A 22,112-nucleotide genomic window follows, 5' to 3' on the forward strand; every position below is an offset into this window, starting at 1 on the left:
CTTACAGACAACAAGAGTACAATTTGACGTGAACAAGAAGGATCCATCTTTATACTCAATTTTAAGACAAATCCACCCTCTATTTTTGAATAAATCATGCATTTGATTCTTAAACACCAATAAGTTAATCACCTTGTTTGAAAAATAGAAGTGTAGCCTATCATATATTTTCCAAGTCTTACATTTGTGTCTTCTAATGTTATATTTGGAGTAGTAATATTGCAAAGAAACTTAATTTTTCTGGTACCCACATGCACTTGTGGCCTTCAGTAAGATCATCTCTTACCTTTCTCTCAAGACAAAATAAGTTCAAAAACCTTAACTTCTTATTGTAAGCTAAGCAATCATCATACTGGCCACCCTCCTGTGAACCCTATCCAGTAAGTCAGTATCCCTTCTTAGATAAGGAGACCAAATGTGCAACACCATTCCACATGAGGTGTCATTAGGGTTTTGTATAAATAGATAATTTGCAGTCATTATGTCTAAATAAATTTAACAAGCACAAGCTAGTAAGTATAGTTTCCACTCAGATTAAGTTTATACATGAGATACAAGTACAGGAATTCTTGTGATTTGGTGAAACTATTTAATGTCAGTGATGTAAAAACAGAAGATATACTACTGTATGTAAACACAGTACCCGATACACATAGGGCAAGTAATGTAAAAACAGAAGATATACTACTGTATGTAAACACAGTACCCAATACACATAGGGCAAGTAATGTAAAAACAGAAGATATACTACTGTATGTAAACACAGTACCCGATACACATAGGGCAAGTAATGTAAAAACAGAAGATATACTACTGTATGTAAACACAGTACCCGATACACATAGGGCAAGTAATGTAAAAACAGAAGATATACTACTGTATGTAAACACAGTACCCGATACACATAGGGCAAGTAATGTAAAAACAGAAGATATACTACTGTATGTAAACACAGTATCTGATACACATAGGGCAAGTAATGTAAAAACAGAAGATATATTACTGTATGTAAACACAGCAATCCAATACACATAGGGCAAGTAATGTAAAAACAGAAGATATACTACTGTATTTAAACACAGTACCCGATACACATAGGGCAAGTAATGTAAAAACAGAAGATATACTACTGTATGTAAACACAGTACCAATACACATAGGGCAAGTAATGTAAAAAACAGAAGATATACTACTGTATGTAAACACAGCAACCGATATACATAGGGCAAGTAATGTAAAACAGAAGATATACTACTGTATGTAAACACAGTACCGATACACATAGGGCAAGTAATGTAAAACAGAAGATATACTACTGTATGTAAACACAGTAACCGATACACATAGGGCAAGTAATGTAAAACAGAAGATATACTACTGTATGTAAACACAGTAACCGATACACATAGGGCAAGTAATGTAAAAACAGAAGATATACTACTGTATGTAAACACAGTTACCGATACACATAGGACAAGTAATGTAAAACAGAAGATATACTACTGTATGTAAACACAGCAACCGATACACATAGGGCAAGTAATGTAAAAACAGAAGATATACTACTGTATGTAAACACAGTATCTGATACACATAGGGCAAGTAATGTAAAAACATAAGATATATTACTGTATGTAAACACAGTACCCAATACACATAGGGCAAGTAATGTAAAAACAGAAGATATACTACTGTATGTAAACACAGTAACCGATACACATAGGGCAAGTAATGTAAAACAGAAGATATACTACTGTATGTAAACACAGTATCTGATACACATAGGACAAGTAATGTAAAACAGAAGATATATTACTGTATGTAAACACAGTACCGATACACATAGGGCAAGTAATGTAAAACAGAAGATATACTACTGTATGTAAACACAGCAACCGATACACATAGGGCAAGTAATGTAAAACAGAAGATATACTACTGTATGTAAACACAGTACCCGATACACATAGGGCAAGTAATGTAAAAACAGAAGATATACTACTGTATGTAAACACAGTACCCGATACACATAGGGCAAGTAATGTAAAAACAGAAGATATACTACTGTATGTAAACACAGTTACCGATACACATAGGGCAAGTAATGTAAAACAGAAGATATACTACTGTATGTAAACACAATTACCGATACACATAGGGCAAGTAATGTAAAACAGAAGATATACTACTGTATGTAAACACAGTACCAGATACACATAGGGCAAGTAATGTAAAAACAGAAGATATACTACTGTATGTAAACACAGTACCCAATACACATAGGGCAAGTAATGTAAAAACAGAAGATATACTACTGTATGTAAACACAGTACCCAATACACATGGGGCAAGTAATGTAAAAACAGAAGATATACTACTGTATGTAAACACAGTATCTGATACACATAGGGCAAGTAATGTAAAAACAGAAGATATACTACTGTATGTAAACACAGTACCCAATACACATAGGGCAAGTAATGTAAAAACAGAAGATATACTACTGTATGTAAACACAGTACCCGATACACATAGGGCAAGTAATGTAAAAACAGAAGATATACTACTGTATGTAAACACAGTATCTGATACACATAGGGCAAGTAATGTAAAAACAAAAGATATACTACTGTATGTAAACACAGTACCCAATACACATGGGGCAAGTAATGTAGAAACAGAAGATATACTACTGTATGTAAACACAGTATCTGATACACATAGGGCAAGTAATGTAAAAACAGAAGATATACTACTGTATGTAAACACAGTATCTGATACACATAGGGCAAGTAATGTAAAAACAGAAGATATACTACTGTATGTAAACACAGTACCCAATACACATGGGGCAAGTAATGTAAAAACAGAAGATATACTACTGTATGTAAACACAGTACCCGATACACATAGGGCAAGTAATGTAAAAACAGAAGATATACTACTGTATGTAAACACAGTATCTGATACACATAGGGCAAGTAATGTAAAAACAAAAGATATACTACTGTATGTAAACACAGTACCCAATACACATGGGGCAAGTAATGTAGAAACAGAAGATATACTACTGTATGTAAACACAGTATCTGATACACATAGGGCAAGTAATGTAAAAACAGAAGATATACTACTGTATGTAAACACAGTATCTGATACACATAGGGCAAGTAATGTAAAAACAGAAGATATACTACTGTATGTAAAACACAGTTCCAATACACATGGGGCAAGTAATGTAAAAACAGAAGATATACTACTGTATGTAAACACAGTACCCGATACACATAGAGCAAGTAATGTAAACACAGAAGATATACTACTGTATGTAAACACAGTATCTGATACACATAGGGCAAGTAATGTAAAAACAAAAGATATACTACTGTATGTAAACACAGTACCCGATACACATAGGGCAAGTAATGTAAAAACAGAAGATATACTACTGTATGTAAACACAGTACCCAATACACATAGGGCAAGTAATGTAGAAACAGAAGATATATTACTGTATGTAAACACGGTACCTGATACACATAGTGCAAGCTCAAACAGCCATTAGGTTTACTGGCATGTGCAGCTGTTGTTTCAGTGGAATAGACAAAGTAAGTTTGAGAACCTTAATGGACTGAACTTTCCACTGAAGACAATATACAAAGAAAGTTTGAGAACCTTAATGGACTGATCTGTCCACTGAAGACAATAGACAAAGTAAGTTTGAGAACCTTAATGGACTGAACTGTTTACTGAAGACAATAGACAAAGTTAGTTTGAGAACCTTAATGGACTGAACTGTCCACTGAAAACAATAATTTGGCTGCTATTACTGATTAACTATTAACATTGACATTTGACAGTGAAAGTTGTTTAAGTTCTTCCAACACTGAACAATAAGGAATTCAGAATCCTCACTTGTGACACTAAAAACACCCATCTCAAATCCGACCAATCAAGAAAGAGCAGCCGTTCTTACTCTTGAAGAATCTCACTATTTGTGTTATGAAAAGGTAAGGGAAACTACATTATTCTCAACAAGATGGCTGGTGAAGAAAAATTAGAATCCATTATACAAACAATGCTCTACAAGGGATTGAAAAAAAGAGAAGTTAAAAAGTTACCAAAAAATTGGAGCCTGAAAAGCTACGAATCTCCAAAAGCCCTGACTGTATGTGATGTCTTTTAAAGTGCACTAACAGATGTATGTTTAATACTTAACATGGTGTAGACCACTGCTGTTTTCTTCTTATCAGTATATAGAAGGCTTATGTGGGAAGTGTTCTGTATATATATATCATGATCTCAGAGTGTACTAAAGAAAATCTTATAAATCAAAATTTATACTGTCATCCAGTAAATAGAAGATGATATGTGAAGCTTATATTATCATTGGAATGAGCAGTGCCAAGCCACTTACCTTCTCCTCCTTGTCATAGCTTAACTTGAGGTTAAGATGTCTGCTGTCATGTCACTGTTATCAGTGAAAGGTTAGAGGTTATCATACATGTTGTTGTTTTTTTAGTTACTGTTTTTGTCTCTAATTAGACACAATTTAAAACTAAGCGACCTCTTTATTTATTTGGTATCACCAAATGATCTGAAATTAAACACCCACTGAGTGACCCAAAGCTGGTACACCTGCTAAACGTTAAAGCTCTCTTTCTTATCAGTAATTTTATCAGAAGGTATTTTTAAGCATGTCACTGCAAACATGGACGAGGCACTTTTATATATTTTTTACAGATCTAAGGTGCATTGTATACATGTTGTGCCCCTGTCCACTCGTTAGGTCTGTATGTTTTGATTGTTCTCGACCAGACATTGGTTGCAGGGCTTCTTGTGGTGTGTTATAGGGGGAATATCCAGATCATACTCCTCTCATCTAATTCTCTGCAGACCAGTGGCTATGTGTTGATCTTAAAGATACCCAACAAGTGTTATAGGGAGATTGGCATTTGTCTGAATCTCCCCCATATCACTCCTCAGATGGGGAAGAGGGGCACACAGCCTGTCTTTGTGTCTATCTTACATGCCAGTAGATTTTGACCAATCTCACATAGTTTTGTATGTGCTCTTAGGGTCCCTTGAGGAGTAACATAAGAGGGTCAGAAATTATAGTTGGTCACTTCTTGAAGGGATATAGTATACTACCTGTTCTGTTGGTTCTATCAAATGTTGAATACACCATTTAAGGCACCATGGAGAATGACACAGGATGTCCTGACCCACCCTTCAGTGTCACTCCTTGGGTAGCCACTGTCTTTGTGTCCACCTACAGTTTTTCATCTTCTTCAACCAAGTTTGCCACATACCATTACTTTGTTTGTTTGGAAATTCCCCCCAAGCTACATGAGGGCTATCTGCACTAGCCATCTATAATTTAGCAGTGTAAGACTAGAGGGAAGGTAACTAGTCATCACCACCCACTGCCAACTCTCGGTACACTTTTCTACCAATGAATGGTGGGACTGACTGTCACATTATAACTTCTCCATGGCTGAAAGTGCTAGCATGTTTGGTACAACAGGGATTTGAACCAGCAACCCTCAGATTACGAGTCGAACGCCTTAACCCACCTGGCCATGCCAGGCCTTGTACCATTACCACTTCCTAGAAAGTGATAGGTGATGATTAGCTGAGTTGGGCAAACAAATGGCATGTGGGTTTTAATTATGATAAATGTAAGATAATGAATGTGGGTTGTCATAATTTGGATGGGAATTACTTTAACAGTGTCATGAAAGAAATGGATCTTGGTGTAATGGTTGACCAATCTCTAAAGCCACCCAAGCAGTGGTAGCTCAAATAGAACTTCAGGTTGTATCTACAGATATATTAAATACAACTATAAAGATGTTATAATGTCATTCTATAAGCCACTAGTTAGATTACATTTGTAGTATTGTGTTCAGTCTTGGGCTCCAAACCACAAGAAGGCTATTGAATTGATAGAAAGGGTTCAGAGAAGGGTTACTAGAATGGTGCCTGGAATGGAGGGGTTGTCATATGAGGAGATATTAAGATCCTTAAAACTGTGTTAACTTCAGAGAGTTACGGTGGATCTGACTGAGGTGTTTATGATTGTTAAATGAATGGATATTGTTAATGCATAATAATTTTTCATATTGAACAGTGAGAACAGCAGGAGTAAATGACAGAAATGTTAATTTTGACAGGGTAGGATCATCTTCAGCTAAGACAGTTTCATTTTTCTAACAGGGTGGTTCGTCTTTGGAATGGGTTGTTGTAGAGCAGTAAAAATGTAAGTAAAGGCTTGATAAGTATATGAATGTTAAGGGCTGGGTTTGAGATTTTACAATTTATTTTATATTTAGTTTGGAGGATTGAATAGCAGAAATGGACAAATAGGTTCCCCATTAAACTTCAAAGACAAAAAGTTACAGTGGATCTGACTGGGTAGTTTATGATTGTTAAATGAATTAAAATGCATGTGTGCAATAACCTCTAAGATGCAAAGAATATACTAACTTTATTTTTAATTTTTAATGATGGTAAAATGCATTTTACCATAATTTTCAGGGCTTAATCTTATTAACAAAGGGGACATTTAAGCAACGCATCATTAATCTTTGGCTAATTTCAGGTGCAGGATCCCCTAAGTTTAACTTTCATCCATCAGTCGTGTCTCCTCTGTTGTTATATTCTTAAAAATTTATAATTACCTCTGTCTGGGATCAATTGTTAATATGTAATAGTAAATGCAAACATCAGTGAAGAAATAACTGAATAAACTATATTAACTAGGCCTATAATAAAGATTATAATTTACTTTGTCTTTTCCATTGGCAACTTTCCTGTACAATGTTTCCATTATTTCAGTCAGCATTTCTCAGACTGGGGTCCCAACCAAAGATCATCATGTTGATAAATCATTAAATGTATTATGGTAACAGGTATTTGAGGATTTATAGTAATTTGTTATCAGTTCGTATGTGTAGGGAGGTGGGTTTGGCACAGCCTGAATTTCTTTTTGTGTGTGTCTGGAGGGAAGGCAGCAAAAAGAGCTTGAGGACATCTAACTTATTTACTTTCTCGCAGTAAAATTTACCATTTTTTATCTTCTTATCAGAATTTTGACCTTGACCTTTCTCCTCTCATCTTCAGGGTCACCAGTTAACCACCTCACTCCCCTGATGATGTAATATGTGAATACCAAACACAGCAGACAAAGAATAAGAAACAAGAACATTTCAAAGGTAAGTTTTTATAGGATGGATATGAGATAAAGTTGTGTTTCTATGATTTTTCACAAATCGAAGCATCTGTGATCTCTAACTTTCTGTCCATTGTCACCACACATGAAGGAGGTTTGTAATATGACTGTTATCTTTGACCATTATATAGAGATTTATAAGGTTTTTCTGTATAAATATTCTCAATTCCCTTGTACCTTCAATTGTTTTTTAGTATCAAGACAAATATTGAAAACTTTTGTGGTTATGGTATTTAGTCCGAGACGTATCGAAAATTAAACCTTGAAATATTACATGTTACACATATGAAGATTCATAGTTGGAGGTTATGTAGCCCCTCTTTCCATGAATACATCTTGGTTTATAGACAAAATATTTGAGACAAACATTATACACTGTAAGCCTTTTTAACTTGCTAAACAGGCAACAGTGTAGTTTTTATTAATACTTGTATAAAGTAATTTTAGTTGACTTAATTCATTTTGCATGAAACCTAACTGACGAGAATGAATGAAGCAAAATATAAATGCATGTGAATTGTGTCCAAAAATATCACATACTGATTAAATTATTGTTATCATCATAAGACATATGAACCATATAATAAATTAGCTGTATTCATTATCAAGTCTATTTTAAGTCTTAAGTCATGGATAGTTTCCTTTGACCAGAATTTACCATAACATAAAATTTATGAACAACAAGGAACTTGTTGGCCCATCTAGACTCTTCTATCCACTAAAATTAAACTTAGAAAACAATCCCTAGTCAGCCTTTATCATTCAGATACTTACTGAAGCCTTCCATAAAATTCACTGTTTGTTTGTTGGTTTTGAATTTTGTGCAAAGCTACACGAGGGCTATCTGCGCTAGCCATACCTAACTTAGCAATGTAAGACTAGAGGGAAGGCAGCTAGTCATCACCACCCACTGCAATCTCTTGGGCTACTCTTTTGCCAATGAATAGTAGGATTGACTACCACATTATAATGCCCCCACAGCTGAAAGGGCAAGTATGTTTGGTGTGATGGGGATTCGAACCTCCAACTCTTGTATTACGAGCCAAGTACCTTAACCACCTGGCCATGCTAGGCCAAAATTCTCTGTATTAGCATATATGAAGTCAATCCATTTCAAAAGAACCTCTACTCTACCCTGTTTAGAAAAATAAAACAGTCTTAGCTGAAGATAACTCCAACCCTTCCAGAATTTGTATTTGTTCCACAGTCTTATGGTTCTCATAATTAAGTATGAGAAAATGATTTTTAAATGAATTATTCTTTTTCAAATTATTCAAATTTACAGGTGCCATAAAAGCTCACAATCTGCTATTGAAGATGGCTTTTTTCAAGTTTGGTTATTAAATCATGAGGAAGTAAAACATTTCACAAAAATAAAAAAGACACCTTACATTGCACCTTCTATCTCTTGATTGGTTTGTAATTACCATTAAATATCTCAGCTTTTGTTAAAAGTATCATTTATAAATGAGTTGTTAGAAGATTGTTACCAAATTTGTTTAAAAAGTCTGTGTGTTGTACTATCTCAAAATGGTAAAACAAAACAAAGAGCTCACAGTTGAAGCTTATAATCAGATGTTACGTTACCATTGAAGAATATTTTTCATTGGTTACTTAAGCCTAGTTTGTAATGTTTAACGAGGTTTCTCAGATTCTAGGAAGGTTTTATATTAAGCTTATCCGTAGTGTAGAAATTTTTTGTAAAAAGTGACACTTATCGATGGCGTGATCATGATAAAAATTTAGGAAATTTTCCAAAGGATGCCAGATGCAGCCTACATCTTCCGATTTCTAGAACAGCAAGAAAAAAATATGAATCCATCTTTGTTCTGTTTCACTACCATGTTTCAGATATGGGTGGGTGCTTCATAATAATATTGCAGTACACAGACTTGTAGCTAATGGTAGCAAATATAATAAAACTGAGAGTGTGACTGACATAGCAACGTTCGGAAGAGAAGTGGAGCTTAACTGAGAAGTATCAGACGAGAGGTCACGTGACTACACACCCGTGTATCTTGGGTGTTTGTTGTTTGTGAGAACAGTTAGTCCAACACACAACAGCTTCAAAGTCTAAAGGAATTTGACCAGATTGTGGATTGTGATACATAATAAATCATTACAGTTTTATTTGTTATATGGAAATAAGATTGCGAGGACAAAATGACATCAGTATATCCTTCTGTTAATACGCCATCATCGGCCGGTAGGTATTACTGTTAGTATAAAAATATTCGAACTTCTTCGAGTTTTTGATAATACCATAGTAACAGAAAGAAATATTTTTACTGTTGGCGTGTTAATGTCTGTCTTTCGATTTAAGTTACTCTAAATATATTTTAATAATATACTTACTTAAGCACTCTTTCTTGTTTTTGTTAATTTTGAATATTCTAATCGATCTTGTAATGTGCTCGTGCATCACATAATATCCGTGCATGAGCTGCACTTGAAAGTTTTATTAATTTAAAGAACGTTTTCTAGACCTGCAATTACTAAATATTCACCTCTGTACATCTACTTCCTTCTCGTGTTTATATTTTAAAAGGGTCATTCTGATTTGCATACACGTTCCACGTGCTTTTATTCTTTCCTAATTATTACGGATTTTGCATTATCAATTAATTGAAATAGTGAACGTAAATTTAAATTAATATAATATTTATTCCCTACCACTGTAAAATTGATTATACGGTGGGATTACCCACATTTAATAATCAATCTATTGTTTTGGCCCGGCATGGCCAGGTGGTTAAAGCACTTGACTCGTTTTCCGAGGGTCGCGGGTTCGAATCCCCGTCACACCAAATATGCTCGCCCTTTCAGCCGTGGGGGCGTTATAATGTTACAGTCAATCCCACTATTCGTTGTTAAAAGAGTAGCCCACGAGTTGACGGTGGATGGTGATGACTAGCTGCCTTCCCTCTACTCTTACACTATTAAAATTGGGGAGGGCTAGCGCAGATAACCTTCTTGTAGTTTTGCGCGAAACTCAAAACAACCTATTGTTTTAATTTTAGATGTTACAAACGTAATGTGGTTGAGATATGTTTAGATAATTTTTGCTTTCACCGTAAGATCGTAGAATTGGTAAAACAAAGAAATCTACGAACTTATCAACTTTAATATGTGGGAAAGTATGTGTTTTAAATATATCTCGGATCGGTAATATGAAGTGCTATTGTTTAGAATATAATAGTTCAACATTTGTAAGTAGTGTCTTGTATCTGCATCAGTTAAATAACTACATTGACATAAAAATACAATAACAGTAAAGTTTAAAGTGGGTGACTAATGACATAGTATTGATGATTCAATACAAAACGTTTTAACTACAATAAAATGTTCTGCTAGTGCATTTTTAAATTGACTGCCGAACTCTCTACCAAACGTCTATATTAAATGTAAAGACCGAAGTACAGTAAACTTGATATTATAAACGAACGTTTCGCAGTTGCGTTGGTGGGTGATGAATATGTCATTTATCTTTCTTTTCAAAAGTTACTGTTATAATCCGTAGGCCCTTCATAGCATTACTTCTAAACGTTTTGGAATCGTTTCTATGTTTTATTTATTATACACATTTCTTTATGTTAAAAGGTTATTCAGTTTATATTATGTTCCTTAACCCTTATCGAATACGTCTTGCTAACAGTCTTAAATATTGTTCCTTAACCCTTATCGAATACGGCTTGCTAACAGTCTTAAAACGTGCTTTAAAAATAAGTTTTTTATTGAACTTCTGGAAATGTAAACTGAATCTTGGGTTAACAAAAATTATTGAGAAATGACAGCGATTTTGAAATAAGCAATGAAAATACCAAAATGAAAAAATAAATAAATAAGCATTGCTCTAAGGAATAGTGTATACATGCGCATTACTGCACGTTGATTTGTCGAATTACTGAGTGTGGACAATGATGCTACAGGTGGAATTACTGAATAACACTAAGTAATACAAATATTGTTCCTGGATAGTATGTGTTATTTCTGAATTACTTATGTTGTAAAAGTACAGAAAATGGCCATTATTCCCTTCAAACTTTTCTTTTGTGACCTGGATAATGAAATTTAGAAATCAACCTGTTTTCTATGTAAAAACGGGCACATAAAAAATATGCACATTTTCATTTACATAAGGTCTGAATAAAACAACATATGAATCAAGATTTACTTGTATTTATACTAAAGGTATACAAAAATGTTTAGAAGTGAGTAGTTTTTCAAGATTTGCGACTGTAATGTAAATCACTTTCACGTATTAGCCCCCACATAAAGTCTCCCATCATGTTTTCGTTATACACTCCCAGGTCACAAAAGCAAAGTTTGAAGAGAAAAATAGGTCTTTTCCATTTACTTTAGGCATAAGCAATTGGGAAATAACACTTTCTGTCCAGGAACAAGAAAAAGTAAATATTTTGTTACAAAGTGTTGTGGAGGGTGAACAGTGATTTCGATCTGGAACCGTGAAGTCTTAGTTTTCCGGAAGAATTTTAGAATGGGTGGAAAATTTATACTGAAACTGAATTGAATGACAATCAATATTTAATCAAAGCTGAATATTAACTATAATGGATATTTTTAATTGCATGTTTGAATAAATCTACATTTAAGTACTTATTAAATGTATTTTAAAAAATTGAAATAAAACTTTAAAGTAAGTTTTGTATCATGTTGTTTTGGTAACACACAAATTATGGCTCATCTCCTAAGAACATGTTTGTAAAAGGATTGCTGTAACTCTATGTTTTGTATTTTTCGATCGTCAAGTCAATGTAAATATTAGAGGGCAGGTAATTCCGCGCATGTCAACTAGGCCTAAGCCTAGGGGAGCAAAAACTTTTAAACGTTATTGCATATTGTCTGTGTGATTGTTGTTAAATGTTTGTCAGTCTAACCGAATTGTTGAAAATGGGTGTTGACATATAAATATATATATGTATATATCCTCTTGCCCGAGAGAGGTGAAGCGGAAAAGGAAGAACAACGTTGATTGTATATCAGTTACTAAAAGGAACAAGGTTAGTCTTTCATTTGTAGCTGTGTGTTCAAACTCTCGTACTCAGTGTAGCCAATGAAATGATGACCATTTCAAGCGTGATGTTATTTTTATAGTAATATGTAAAATTAATTCAACCATTTTTTACATCATTGTGTGTACATCACCATGACCAAATTTTGTATGTATATATTTCTTATATGAGTGTGGTATCTTAGTGTTTTATACTAATTTAACCTATTCAGTGCCGTAGACGAGATAATTCGTTCAAGCCGATCGGTAACACAGTGCCACAGACGAGTGAATTCGTTCTCAATAATACCTAACTTCAACGATAGATGCCAGTACCATACATGCATTTGACCTACTTACAAATTGTTTCACTTTCGATCCAAAATGGCGTCACGAAAAAGTTACAAAATGAAGAAGCATTAGAGTTGTATTGTAGCAGCTGAAATACTTGGCAGTCAACAGGTTAAAGGGCATGTTTAGTCAATGTATTCTCTCTCGTATAGGCGCCTAGCTACCCTTGCCAACAGAGCATGACAATAATAATAATAATTGATAATTTAATAACGAATATGATAGTGCAGAGCACAAAGTTCTGAGAATAAGTAGCGAAACAATGAAGCTTTTGACAACGGCTCTTACTTAAATAAACATACTTTTACGAAATAAGAGAGAAATGGGTTTTTCAATATTTTCTAAGTTAAGTTTGTAGTATTAACCATATGTGATACTCCTAGGTAAGTAGTTTCTATAGAAACTGTAATTAGACATTTAAGTTAAATTATCAGATAGGTTTCTACAAATAAAATTTACTGACACTACCCCATGAAACTAATTTGCTAAACATAAAAGTCACTAAATGTTTTTATTTTGACGGAAGTCATAGAATCGAACTTGACAGTTTGTGTAATTGTTTTTTGTTTTAAAGCACAAAAATTATGTCGACGAAATTGAAACGTTGCTTGAAACTTTTTATCGATTTGAAAGTAACGAAAATACCATTGGGACAGGTGGTTAAGGCACTTGACTCGTAATCCGAAGGTTGCGGGTTCGAATCTAAACATACTCGCCCTTTCAGCGTTATAAAATTACAACCATTCATTGGTAAAAGAGTAGCCCAAGAATTGGCGGTGAGTAGTGATGACTAAGTGTCTTGCACTGCTAAATTAGGGACAGCTAGCGCAGATAATCCTCGTGTAGCTTTGTGCGAAATTCAAAACAACCAAAACCAATGGGGTTTGTCCTCTTTTCTCTCGTTCAGCAGCAAGTCTCTGGATTTATGGTGCAAAACAATCAGTTTTTGATATCAATTATTGGTGTAGTACAAATAGGTCATTGTGTAGTTCTGCGCTTAACAACAAATGTACAGTTTCTTACACCAAGGGGAAATTACCTGACTTAACATTCATATGTTACACACTATATTAAAGCCAGGCCAAGAAAGATTGCTCAGTTAAGGTATAGGCCCGGCATGGCCAAGCGCGTTAAGGCGTGCGACTCGTAATCTGAGGGTCGCGGGTTCGCATCCCCGTCGCGCCAAACATGCTCGCCCTCCCAGCCGTGGGGACGTTATAAGGTGACGGTCAATCCCACTATTCGTTGGTAAAAGAGTAGCCCAAGAGTTGGCGGTGGGTGGTGATGACTAGCTGCCTTCCCTCTAGTCTTACACTACTAAATTAGGGACGGCTAGCACAGATAGCCCTCTGGTAGCTTTGTGCGAAATTCAAAACACGAACTAACAAATATTTAAGGAATTATAGAGTACATTTAGAAATAATTCCTTGCAGCTGTTAATCAGTTATGTTCGTGGTGTGGGTAAGTACCGGTGAAGGTAAGGGTATGAATATATTGTCAGTGTTCAATCTCTTCAGTTGGCTTGCGACAGTATCTTTAAAATAAAATAGTCCATTTTGACCTTTTCTTAGGTTATCACTAATGTAGGTTCGATTTGTGAGACAACAGATTTTAAAACTAAAGTAGTTCTTGTTTATCATGATTACTTTTCAATCTTGTTAGGTCGTCTTCAGGTTAACCAAGAGAGTTTGCAACACTATGTAAAAACTACACTTACAAACACAACACCAACATTATTTATAACACACAATGCAATAACGGTCACGACTTCTATATTGGAGAAACGAGCAGAAAAATGGAAACTAGATTCAAAGAACAAAAAAAAAGCCCCTACGTACGTTTTGGAACACTGCAAATCAAATAAACACAACACAACCATAGAAAACACTCATATACTGAGTATGGAAACAAACATAAAAAAAAAACGCAAAATCAAAGAAGTCCTACTTATGCAACAACTCAAACCAAAATTAAACCTGTATAAAGGAACACATTTATACCTATACTAATTAATAACCTAACATCTAACTGCAGCGCCCCCTACAATCCTATACCCCTTTACACTCTCGTCTCTAAGACGTGTGTCCCCCGCTAGTACAGCGGTATGTCTACGGATAAAATCAGGGGTTCGATTCCCCTCGGTGGGCTCAGTAGATAGCCCAATGTGGCTTTGCTATAAGAAAACACTAACACTCTAAGACGTGCCGGCAATGGTCATTTGCAAACTTTCTTTGTTAACCTGAATATGATCTAATAAGGTCAAAACATTGTTCTCAGAGGCTCAATAGGCCTGACAGAACCTGGTTGTATAGGATACTCGACTTGCAATCTACTAGTCGCGAGTTAGAATCTCGTCACTGAGCATACTTGCCCTTTCAGCCGTGGGGACATTATGTGACAGTCAAACGAACTGTTTGGTGGTAAAAAAGTTATTCAAGAGTTATTAATGAGTGATGTTGACTGTGTGCCATCGAAATTAACGATAATCAGCGCAAATAGCTTTGTAGTAGCTTGCGCGAAATTTTAAACAATGTGTCTGAGAAGAGCTAAGTTTGCGAGTCTGATGTGATCTTGTAATTCTGTTTAGTGATACACGACTTATCACTCAAAAGATGGCGGTTTTATTTTTCTGGCATCATTTAAAAAAAATTCAGTACGTGCTTGCAGTTTAAGTCTTAAGTTTAAGGCACAAACAAAGCTTTCATTTAAGCTTACACATAGGATATATATATAAACCTAATCGTGAACGGAATTGGTCAAAAAGACCTGGTTATGAAGTGTTTTATGGCTAATAAAAATTGAGGCGAATCTGAAAATGTAGGGCATTTTTAATAAAATGGACAGTTGTGGTGACTTTATCATGTTTCTTGCCTAATGTTTTGATTGAAAAAACTGTTATTTGATGGAAGTATTAATTATAAGTTTTTATCTATTGAAGATTCATACCAACAACTTAACCCAATACTGTGTTCGTGTAACATTCTTAGTGCACTTGTCTGTATGGGCGTCATTTCTACTAGAGGTTAACAGGGTTGACAGGTCCATCATTGGACTCCTGTTGAATTGGAAGCACCCGAAATCAGTTTCTTTACCCCTCTCCCAATCATTTCTGAAATGATTCTCCTATTCGACCTAAAAATCCCAGTTTTTATTTTAACCCCATAACAGAGAGCAAGTAAAGATCCCATGCTGTTGTTTTCAATATATAAGTTTCGTAGAGGCGGTTTAGCAGAACTAGCTGCTAATTTCACCCTTCTATGACTAACACCTTCATTCAGATATATTTCGATAATTTTCGTCAATGTTTCGTGGTGTCAATCTCTTTGATTCTTGACGCCATTTTGTTTATGAGAATAATTCTGTTTAAGTCCTAGAGTATAAGAACCTAAAGACCTTGTTTCTTTAGTCTTAAGAAATGCACTTCTTTAGTCTTAGGAAATACAATACTCATAATCTAAGCGCTTTCGTAAAATGGACCTTTCGTCTTCCGTGACAAACTACACGTGTAAAGCAGAGTTCAGTAACATCGTGCAAGTATGTGTTGACTTAAGAAGATCAAAACGTTGTTCTCTATTGTTTTAGTTAGGCTTAATACCAGTCGTCTTGAGATATATTTTTACTTCAAATGGGTTTCGTGTCATCACCAATAACATCATGCGCACTACCTTGGGATTCCGGAAGTGTTTTTTTCAGTAGTGTTTCCGGTGTTAGGTTTAAAGAAGGTAGAAATTTATTGTTTTAAAAAAGGAAGTATGTTTAAAACGGAAGTACATTGGTGTAAAATAAACAAAATAAAAGTGAGGTATAGAGATTGGCTGAAGAAAATGAACGTTAAACAGAAATAATTTTAAAATAACCTGAAAATTATTCTAAGTTCAGAGTATTTTGAAACAGTTATGAATACGATTGAGAATTCGAAAACAAAACTTTGTTTTCTGACAGAGGACTGACAAACAGATGATCGGAAATCTCTCATTCCAGAATCCAGATTCAATCCAAAAGATTGAACAGTATGTAAAGCTGCAATCCACTAAGTTTACTTTATATCTCAATCAGCTTTATTTTTGAAACTGGTTTCACTGCCGATTGGATTTACATTGTTAATACTATGATAGGTTGATTGAAGAATTGGACAACAGGGAGGTCTTTTTCTGTGTTAATAGAGCATTTATGGTTGTTGAAACGTCTTATAAGAGTTGTTCAGGTCTGTTCTACACACATGATTACATGTTGTTTGTTTTTTACACTATGCGAGGCAAGTTGTATATTGTGTTGTGCAAGTGATTTCTTTAGGCATTTTTTAAGCCTTTATATAGCCATATTGGTCGCAAAAGTTGGACAACCAACTTTATTTCATGGATGACAACTTTTGCTCTTCTGGAAGGATACAACAGGAACTTCTGGAAGTATTTGTTCAAGACAATAATTTATTTCTAGCAAATGAAAATATATATATGTATGTGTATTTTTAAATTTGGGAAACGTTTCTAAGTTTAAAGTGATAGGTAATAACAAGAGGAATTCTGATACGAACCTCACTGTTGTACCGTTTAAGGATGTTTTTTGTGTTGTTAGCCGTTTCAATCCGTCTATCAAGCCCTATATCTTTGTCCTCTTTGTAACATGGTTTGTTGCAAAACCTTGGTGTTTTTTTTTTTTTATATTCTGTTTCATCTAAATGATTTGTTGTGAAACCTTGGTGTGTTTTATGTAATATATTCCATCTAAGTTGTTTGTTGTGGAACCTTGGTGGTGTGTTCTCTGTAATCTATTCCATTTAAATAGTTTGTTGTGGACCCTTGGTAGTGTGTTCTCTGTAATCTATTCCATTTAAATGGTTTGTTGTGGAACCTTGGTGGTGTGTTTTCTGTAATCTATTCCATTTAAATGGTTTGTTGTGGAACCTTGGTGGTGTGTTCTCTGTAATCTATTCCATTTAAATGGTTTGTTGTGGAACCTTGGTGGTGTGTTCTCTGTAATCTATTCCATCTAAGTTGTTTGTTGTGGAACCTTGGTGGTGTGTTCTCTGTAATTTATTCCATTTAAATGGTTTGTTGTGGAACCTTGATGGTGTGTTCTCTGTAATCTATTCCATTTAAATGGTTTGTTGTGGACCCTTGGTGGTGTGTTCTCTGTAATCTATTCCATTTAAATGGTTTGTTGTGGAACCTTGGTGGTGTGTTCTCTGTAATCTATTCCATTTAAATGGTTTGTTGTGGAACCTTGGTGGTGTGTTCTCTGTAATCTATTCCATTTAAATGGTTTGTTGTGGAACCTTGGTGGTGTGTTCTCTGTAATCTATTCCATTTAAATGGTTTGTTGTGGAACCTTGGTGGTGTGTTCTCTGTAATTTATTCCATTTAAATGGTTTGTTGTGGAACCTTGGTATGTTTTCTGTAATTTGTTCCATTGAAACAGATTTTCTCTATTTGGGGAGTGTTTGACTGTAGGTAACGTTCCATTTACTGTGAGCAGGCTGACAGATGTTATAATGAAGGTGTGATTTGTTTGTGGGTGTTTTCGTTGTTGTTTTCTTTTTTTGTACAAATCGGTGTGTAAAATTCTGTCCATTAAAAGACAGTGAAGTCGAGAAAGTTTAATTGGGAAAAAGAGCGGTCCAGGTTAAATCTGTTTTGTCTTATCATAAGAAATAAAGTCTGTAGTTCATTTAGAACCAGTTGTCCAAATGAAAAATGTCATCTATTTAACGTTTCGTTGTAAAATCTGTGCTTCAGTATGATCCCTGAATATGTTGACATAGTTAGAGCTGTTTTTCAGTATCATTAACTTACTGGTAGTGTTCGTTATTGAAGTTGTTAAGAGATAAGTGCTCACTGATAAGCTGTCTTTTAATCATTAGGCGGGTGTCTATCTCTTTCCTGGATATTTTATGTTTGTGACACGTGGCCGTGTAATACGTACTTGTAGATTGACACGTGGCCATGTAATTCGAACTTGTAGCTACACCCTTTACCATTATTGTGAGAAATATATGGATTATTTCTCTTTTTCTCTCTTTAATACGTATCAAAAGTACAATAAATTAATAAGGCGCGCGTTTTAAACATTTGTTTCATTGTTAGTGATTTTTATATGATATTCAGTGATGTAATGTGAGGGTCACTGGTTCGAATCCCCGACACACCAAAAACATATTCGCCCTTTTAGCCGTGGGGCTCTTATAATGTTACAGTCAATCCCGCTATTTGTTGGTAAAAGTAGCCCAAGAGTAGGCGGTGGGTAGTGGTGGCTAGATGCTTTACTTCTAGTCTTACTCTGCTAAATTAGGGACGGATAGCGCAGATAGCCCTCGTGTAGCTTTGCGCGAAATTCAGAAAACAAATAGTTAACTTCATAGGAGTTGTATGTTTTCTCTCGGTGATATATATATATTTAATTTGGCATCATTGTAAGTAGTTTCATATAATTAGTTCTGTACGTGTCTTTACTTCAAATGCACTCGCAAAATGAAAATTACATTCTGAAGACGAAATATTTATCCTGATATGGTGACGTCACACACATGAAAAACTTCGATCGGGCTCCGGCAGTATAAAAGTTGGCTTAACGCCTTTACTTCTGCGAAAATATATCCCCTCCACGTGGGACAGCGGTATGTTTCCGATTTGCAACGCAAAAATTCGTGGTTCGATTCCCGCGGTGAATGCAGTAGACAACCGAATATAATTTTGTTCTAAGCAAGTCAAGAAACATTTTCCTTGAACATATCACAGATTTATTTTCATGTGATTGCTAATAAAACTGAAAAGCAAAACTTTTATTTTGTTGTTGACCTTTGTAGTTCTACAAAATCATAGGTAGTGTTATACAGTGAACAGATTCACGTGCGATTGGTACACGTGCTTGTGTGATGAACAGCTGTAACCGGTACTGATAGAAAAGCGAGATTTTTTTTCTGGTACAAAATAAATGTATGTTGCTGTGATTGGTTAAATCTAGAATTCACTTGCTTGAAATTACTGGTGGAACAACATATATTGCCTTTCATATTGTGTCAGGGCTAGCCAGTCTGCCTGAGTCAGTGTTGGAAAGCGATTAATAGTTTACTATGCAACGTAACGCCTCTAATAAGAATGTGACATTATTAAGCTATGGTAAACTCGCTATTAAAGGTAAGTCTGCTTAAAGATAGGGCTCTGCTTTATAAATGTTGAGTTCTTATCGTATGAAAGACTTAGGTTTCTCTCTAGAAAGTATAATTATAAAAATATAAACTGTCAACTTATTTCTATGACAGGGAAAATTGGTATTAACGTAACATATTTTATTAGATTGAGAATTTGCACATACGTGGTTACGATTTAATTAAAAGTTTGTAACATAAATGTAAACTGTCATTTCAAGAAAAGGAACATAATATCCTAATTCTGACAGATATACAACCAAGACTTAACTGTTGGGGGAAAACGAATTATAAGCAAGGCACTAGGACTGAATGCTAGACTTAGGTTAATGCGTAAGAACGATAATATTGATCGGTTGGAACGGATGGCTTAAATTTAAATCGGGTAGGACCTGTCTTGTTTGCAAAGGCTGTTAAATCATCTATAAGGTAAGTTTTCAAGTGTGAGTAGACGTGAAAGCACATTGTGTAGAGAAGTGTTTAGTGTTACTTTAGACACATAAAAGTCGTTTTAATGGTTGAATAATCAGTTATTGTAAATTTAATGCATGAGAAAGGCTAATAAATAGCAGATTTTTTTTTAATTATAAAAATGCAAGATAATTCGTGATGGATATTGCTGTTTTGATCATGTTATTGACGGAAAGAACCCTTGTGTCTGCTCGGTCAGTCTTACCGCTGCTAATGGCAAGGCGTGTATAGGATTTTAGGTTGCATAAGAAGAAATCTTGAATACAAGCCTAAAACGTTTATAATGTCATTGATTAAGGTATTCCTAGGAAAACAAAAAATAGAATTTCTGTCAAATTTCACCTTCAAAACAACATCCTTTTATTTAGGTAGAACCTCAGCCTTGCGGTGTTGAAGGTAAATTGTTCATCCAGAAGTTAATTAGATTAGTGTAAAAAACAATTAGCTGGATCACTACACAACGAATTAAAAAGCAAAAAAAAAGTTATTTTTTATTCTAGTTGCAGTTTGATAAATACGTTTATTTTTATTGTATCCATTCTAGTTAAAGCTTAATGTTTATTTAAGTCATAATGAATAACTTTGCATTTTAATTTAGTACGTTTTGTTGTTGTTTTTCGAACTTGGGCGAGTGAAAAACTCGTAGGTAGTGAATGATATTAGAGAAGGTTGAGAAGTCCTGAATTAGTTTGTCACTGAACGTTATTTTGTAAGGAACTTTTTTGTTTCTGTATCTGACTTGATAATTCATCAACTTCGCTGTTTGATTTTATCTCAGTTCTGCCTGTTACTAAATTTCAATAGATACCAACGCCGCCTGTCGCCGATCTTAGCATTTTAAATAAGTTTCCACGTTTAAATAAAAAAAAAAAAATTATTGTTCCGTTTTATGCGACATAGACGCCCCATGTAAAGAATAAAAACCCGTGTTACTGTAGTAACAGTAGCTCAAAATACTTTAAGTGTCTAAAGAGCGGATTTGTAAATTCACGTATTAGACACCAAAATTAAAAACGACTTCAAATGGTTTGAAGTTAACTATTATAACAAAAATGCTTTTATTGGTTTATAATTTTAAAACTTTATAAAAAAAAAACTTGGTGTTTCTTTGTTTTGCGTGTATCAGTTTGATCTCTCGCCGAGTTTCGCTGTTTTGTCTGTACCAGTTTAACGTATATCGCCGAACCATTGTTCGATTTGTGCACTTGTTTCTCAACCATGTAAGCTTTTTATATTGTCACACCGTAACAGTTAAATCGGACGTTATGCTGTGAAAGAAAGACTGTATCACTGTTTACTGTCGAGAAAGAAAGAAACTTTTAGTAAGGAGCTAATTTAAATATTTGTGTTATACAGCTAAGTTGGTTGAAAATACGCAGGTGTTTTCAAAAATAAGATACACAAAACACGCGTACTCGTATTATGGTGTCGGTCTCCCATATGTTCTACCGTAAAGTTTCCATACAGGTGATTGTTGTTTGACTCAAACTGACTGTTTGAAATTCATTTATTGTCTCAGTTGAAAGTCGCGTATGTCGTCTGCTTCACGTTCACGTGACTTTGTTGGACTCTCACTTGAAACGCGTACCTAAACATTATTTAAGTAAACCTGGCTGTAACACACAAAGTAAAGATTTCACCATTATTATTTTTTATTTCATTTTCATAAAAAACAAACCAAATAACGATTTGGTCAAATTAATACATTATTTTGTAATCATTTTTATTTGTACAGCTTTATTGAATAGATGGTGTTGGGGTCGACATGAATACAGAAGTTGACTGCGTAATACAAACGACTTGTACGAGATATTTGTAAATAAATTAAACTATATTTGATAAGATTTGATTAACTAATTTGAGATATATGTAATTAACACAGAGGTTTTAATATGTATACA

The 22,112-nt window shown here is 34.6% G+C and overlaps 1 protein-coding gene across 5 annotated transcripts in view; it reads left to right on the forward strand.

Annotated features, from left to right (window-relative positions):
* LOC143234500 (transmembrane ascorbate-dependent reductase CYB561-like) overlaps window positions 1-22,112 on the forward strand; it is a 49,510-nt gene that overhangs the window by 2,234 nt on the left and 25,164 nt on the right. The window contains exon 2 of one of the 5 annotated variants that reach the window (XM_076471907.1): window positions 7,126-7,217. The exons of 1 other annotated variant lie outside the window; for it this stretch is intronic. Coding sequence is in view for 2 of the 4 variants with exons in the window: in XM_076471904.1 (XP_076328019.1) it covers window positions 19,666-19,729 (64 nt within the window). In the remaining 2 variants the exon portion in view is untranslated. Of the gene's footprint in view, window positions 1-7,125; window positions 7,218-9,222; window positions 9,441-12,054; window positions 12,256-19,601; window positions 19,730-22,112 lie in introns of those variants that run through there. 3 more of the 5 variants (XM_076471905.1, XM_076471908.1, XM_076471904.1) reach the window with 3 other exon arrangements.

The sequence above is a fragment of the Tachypleus tridentatus genome, chromosome 12 (genome assembly GCF_004210375.1).
Source record: "Tachypleus tridentatus isolate NWPU-2018 chromosome 12, ASM421037v1, whole genome shotgun sequence".
In the NCBI taxonomy this organism is placed as follows: domain Eukaryota; kingdom Metazoa; phylum Arthropoda; class Merostomata; order Xiphosura; family Limulidae; genus Tachypleus; species Tachypleus tridentatus.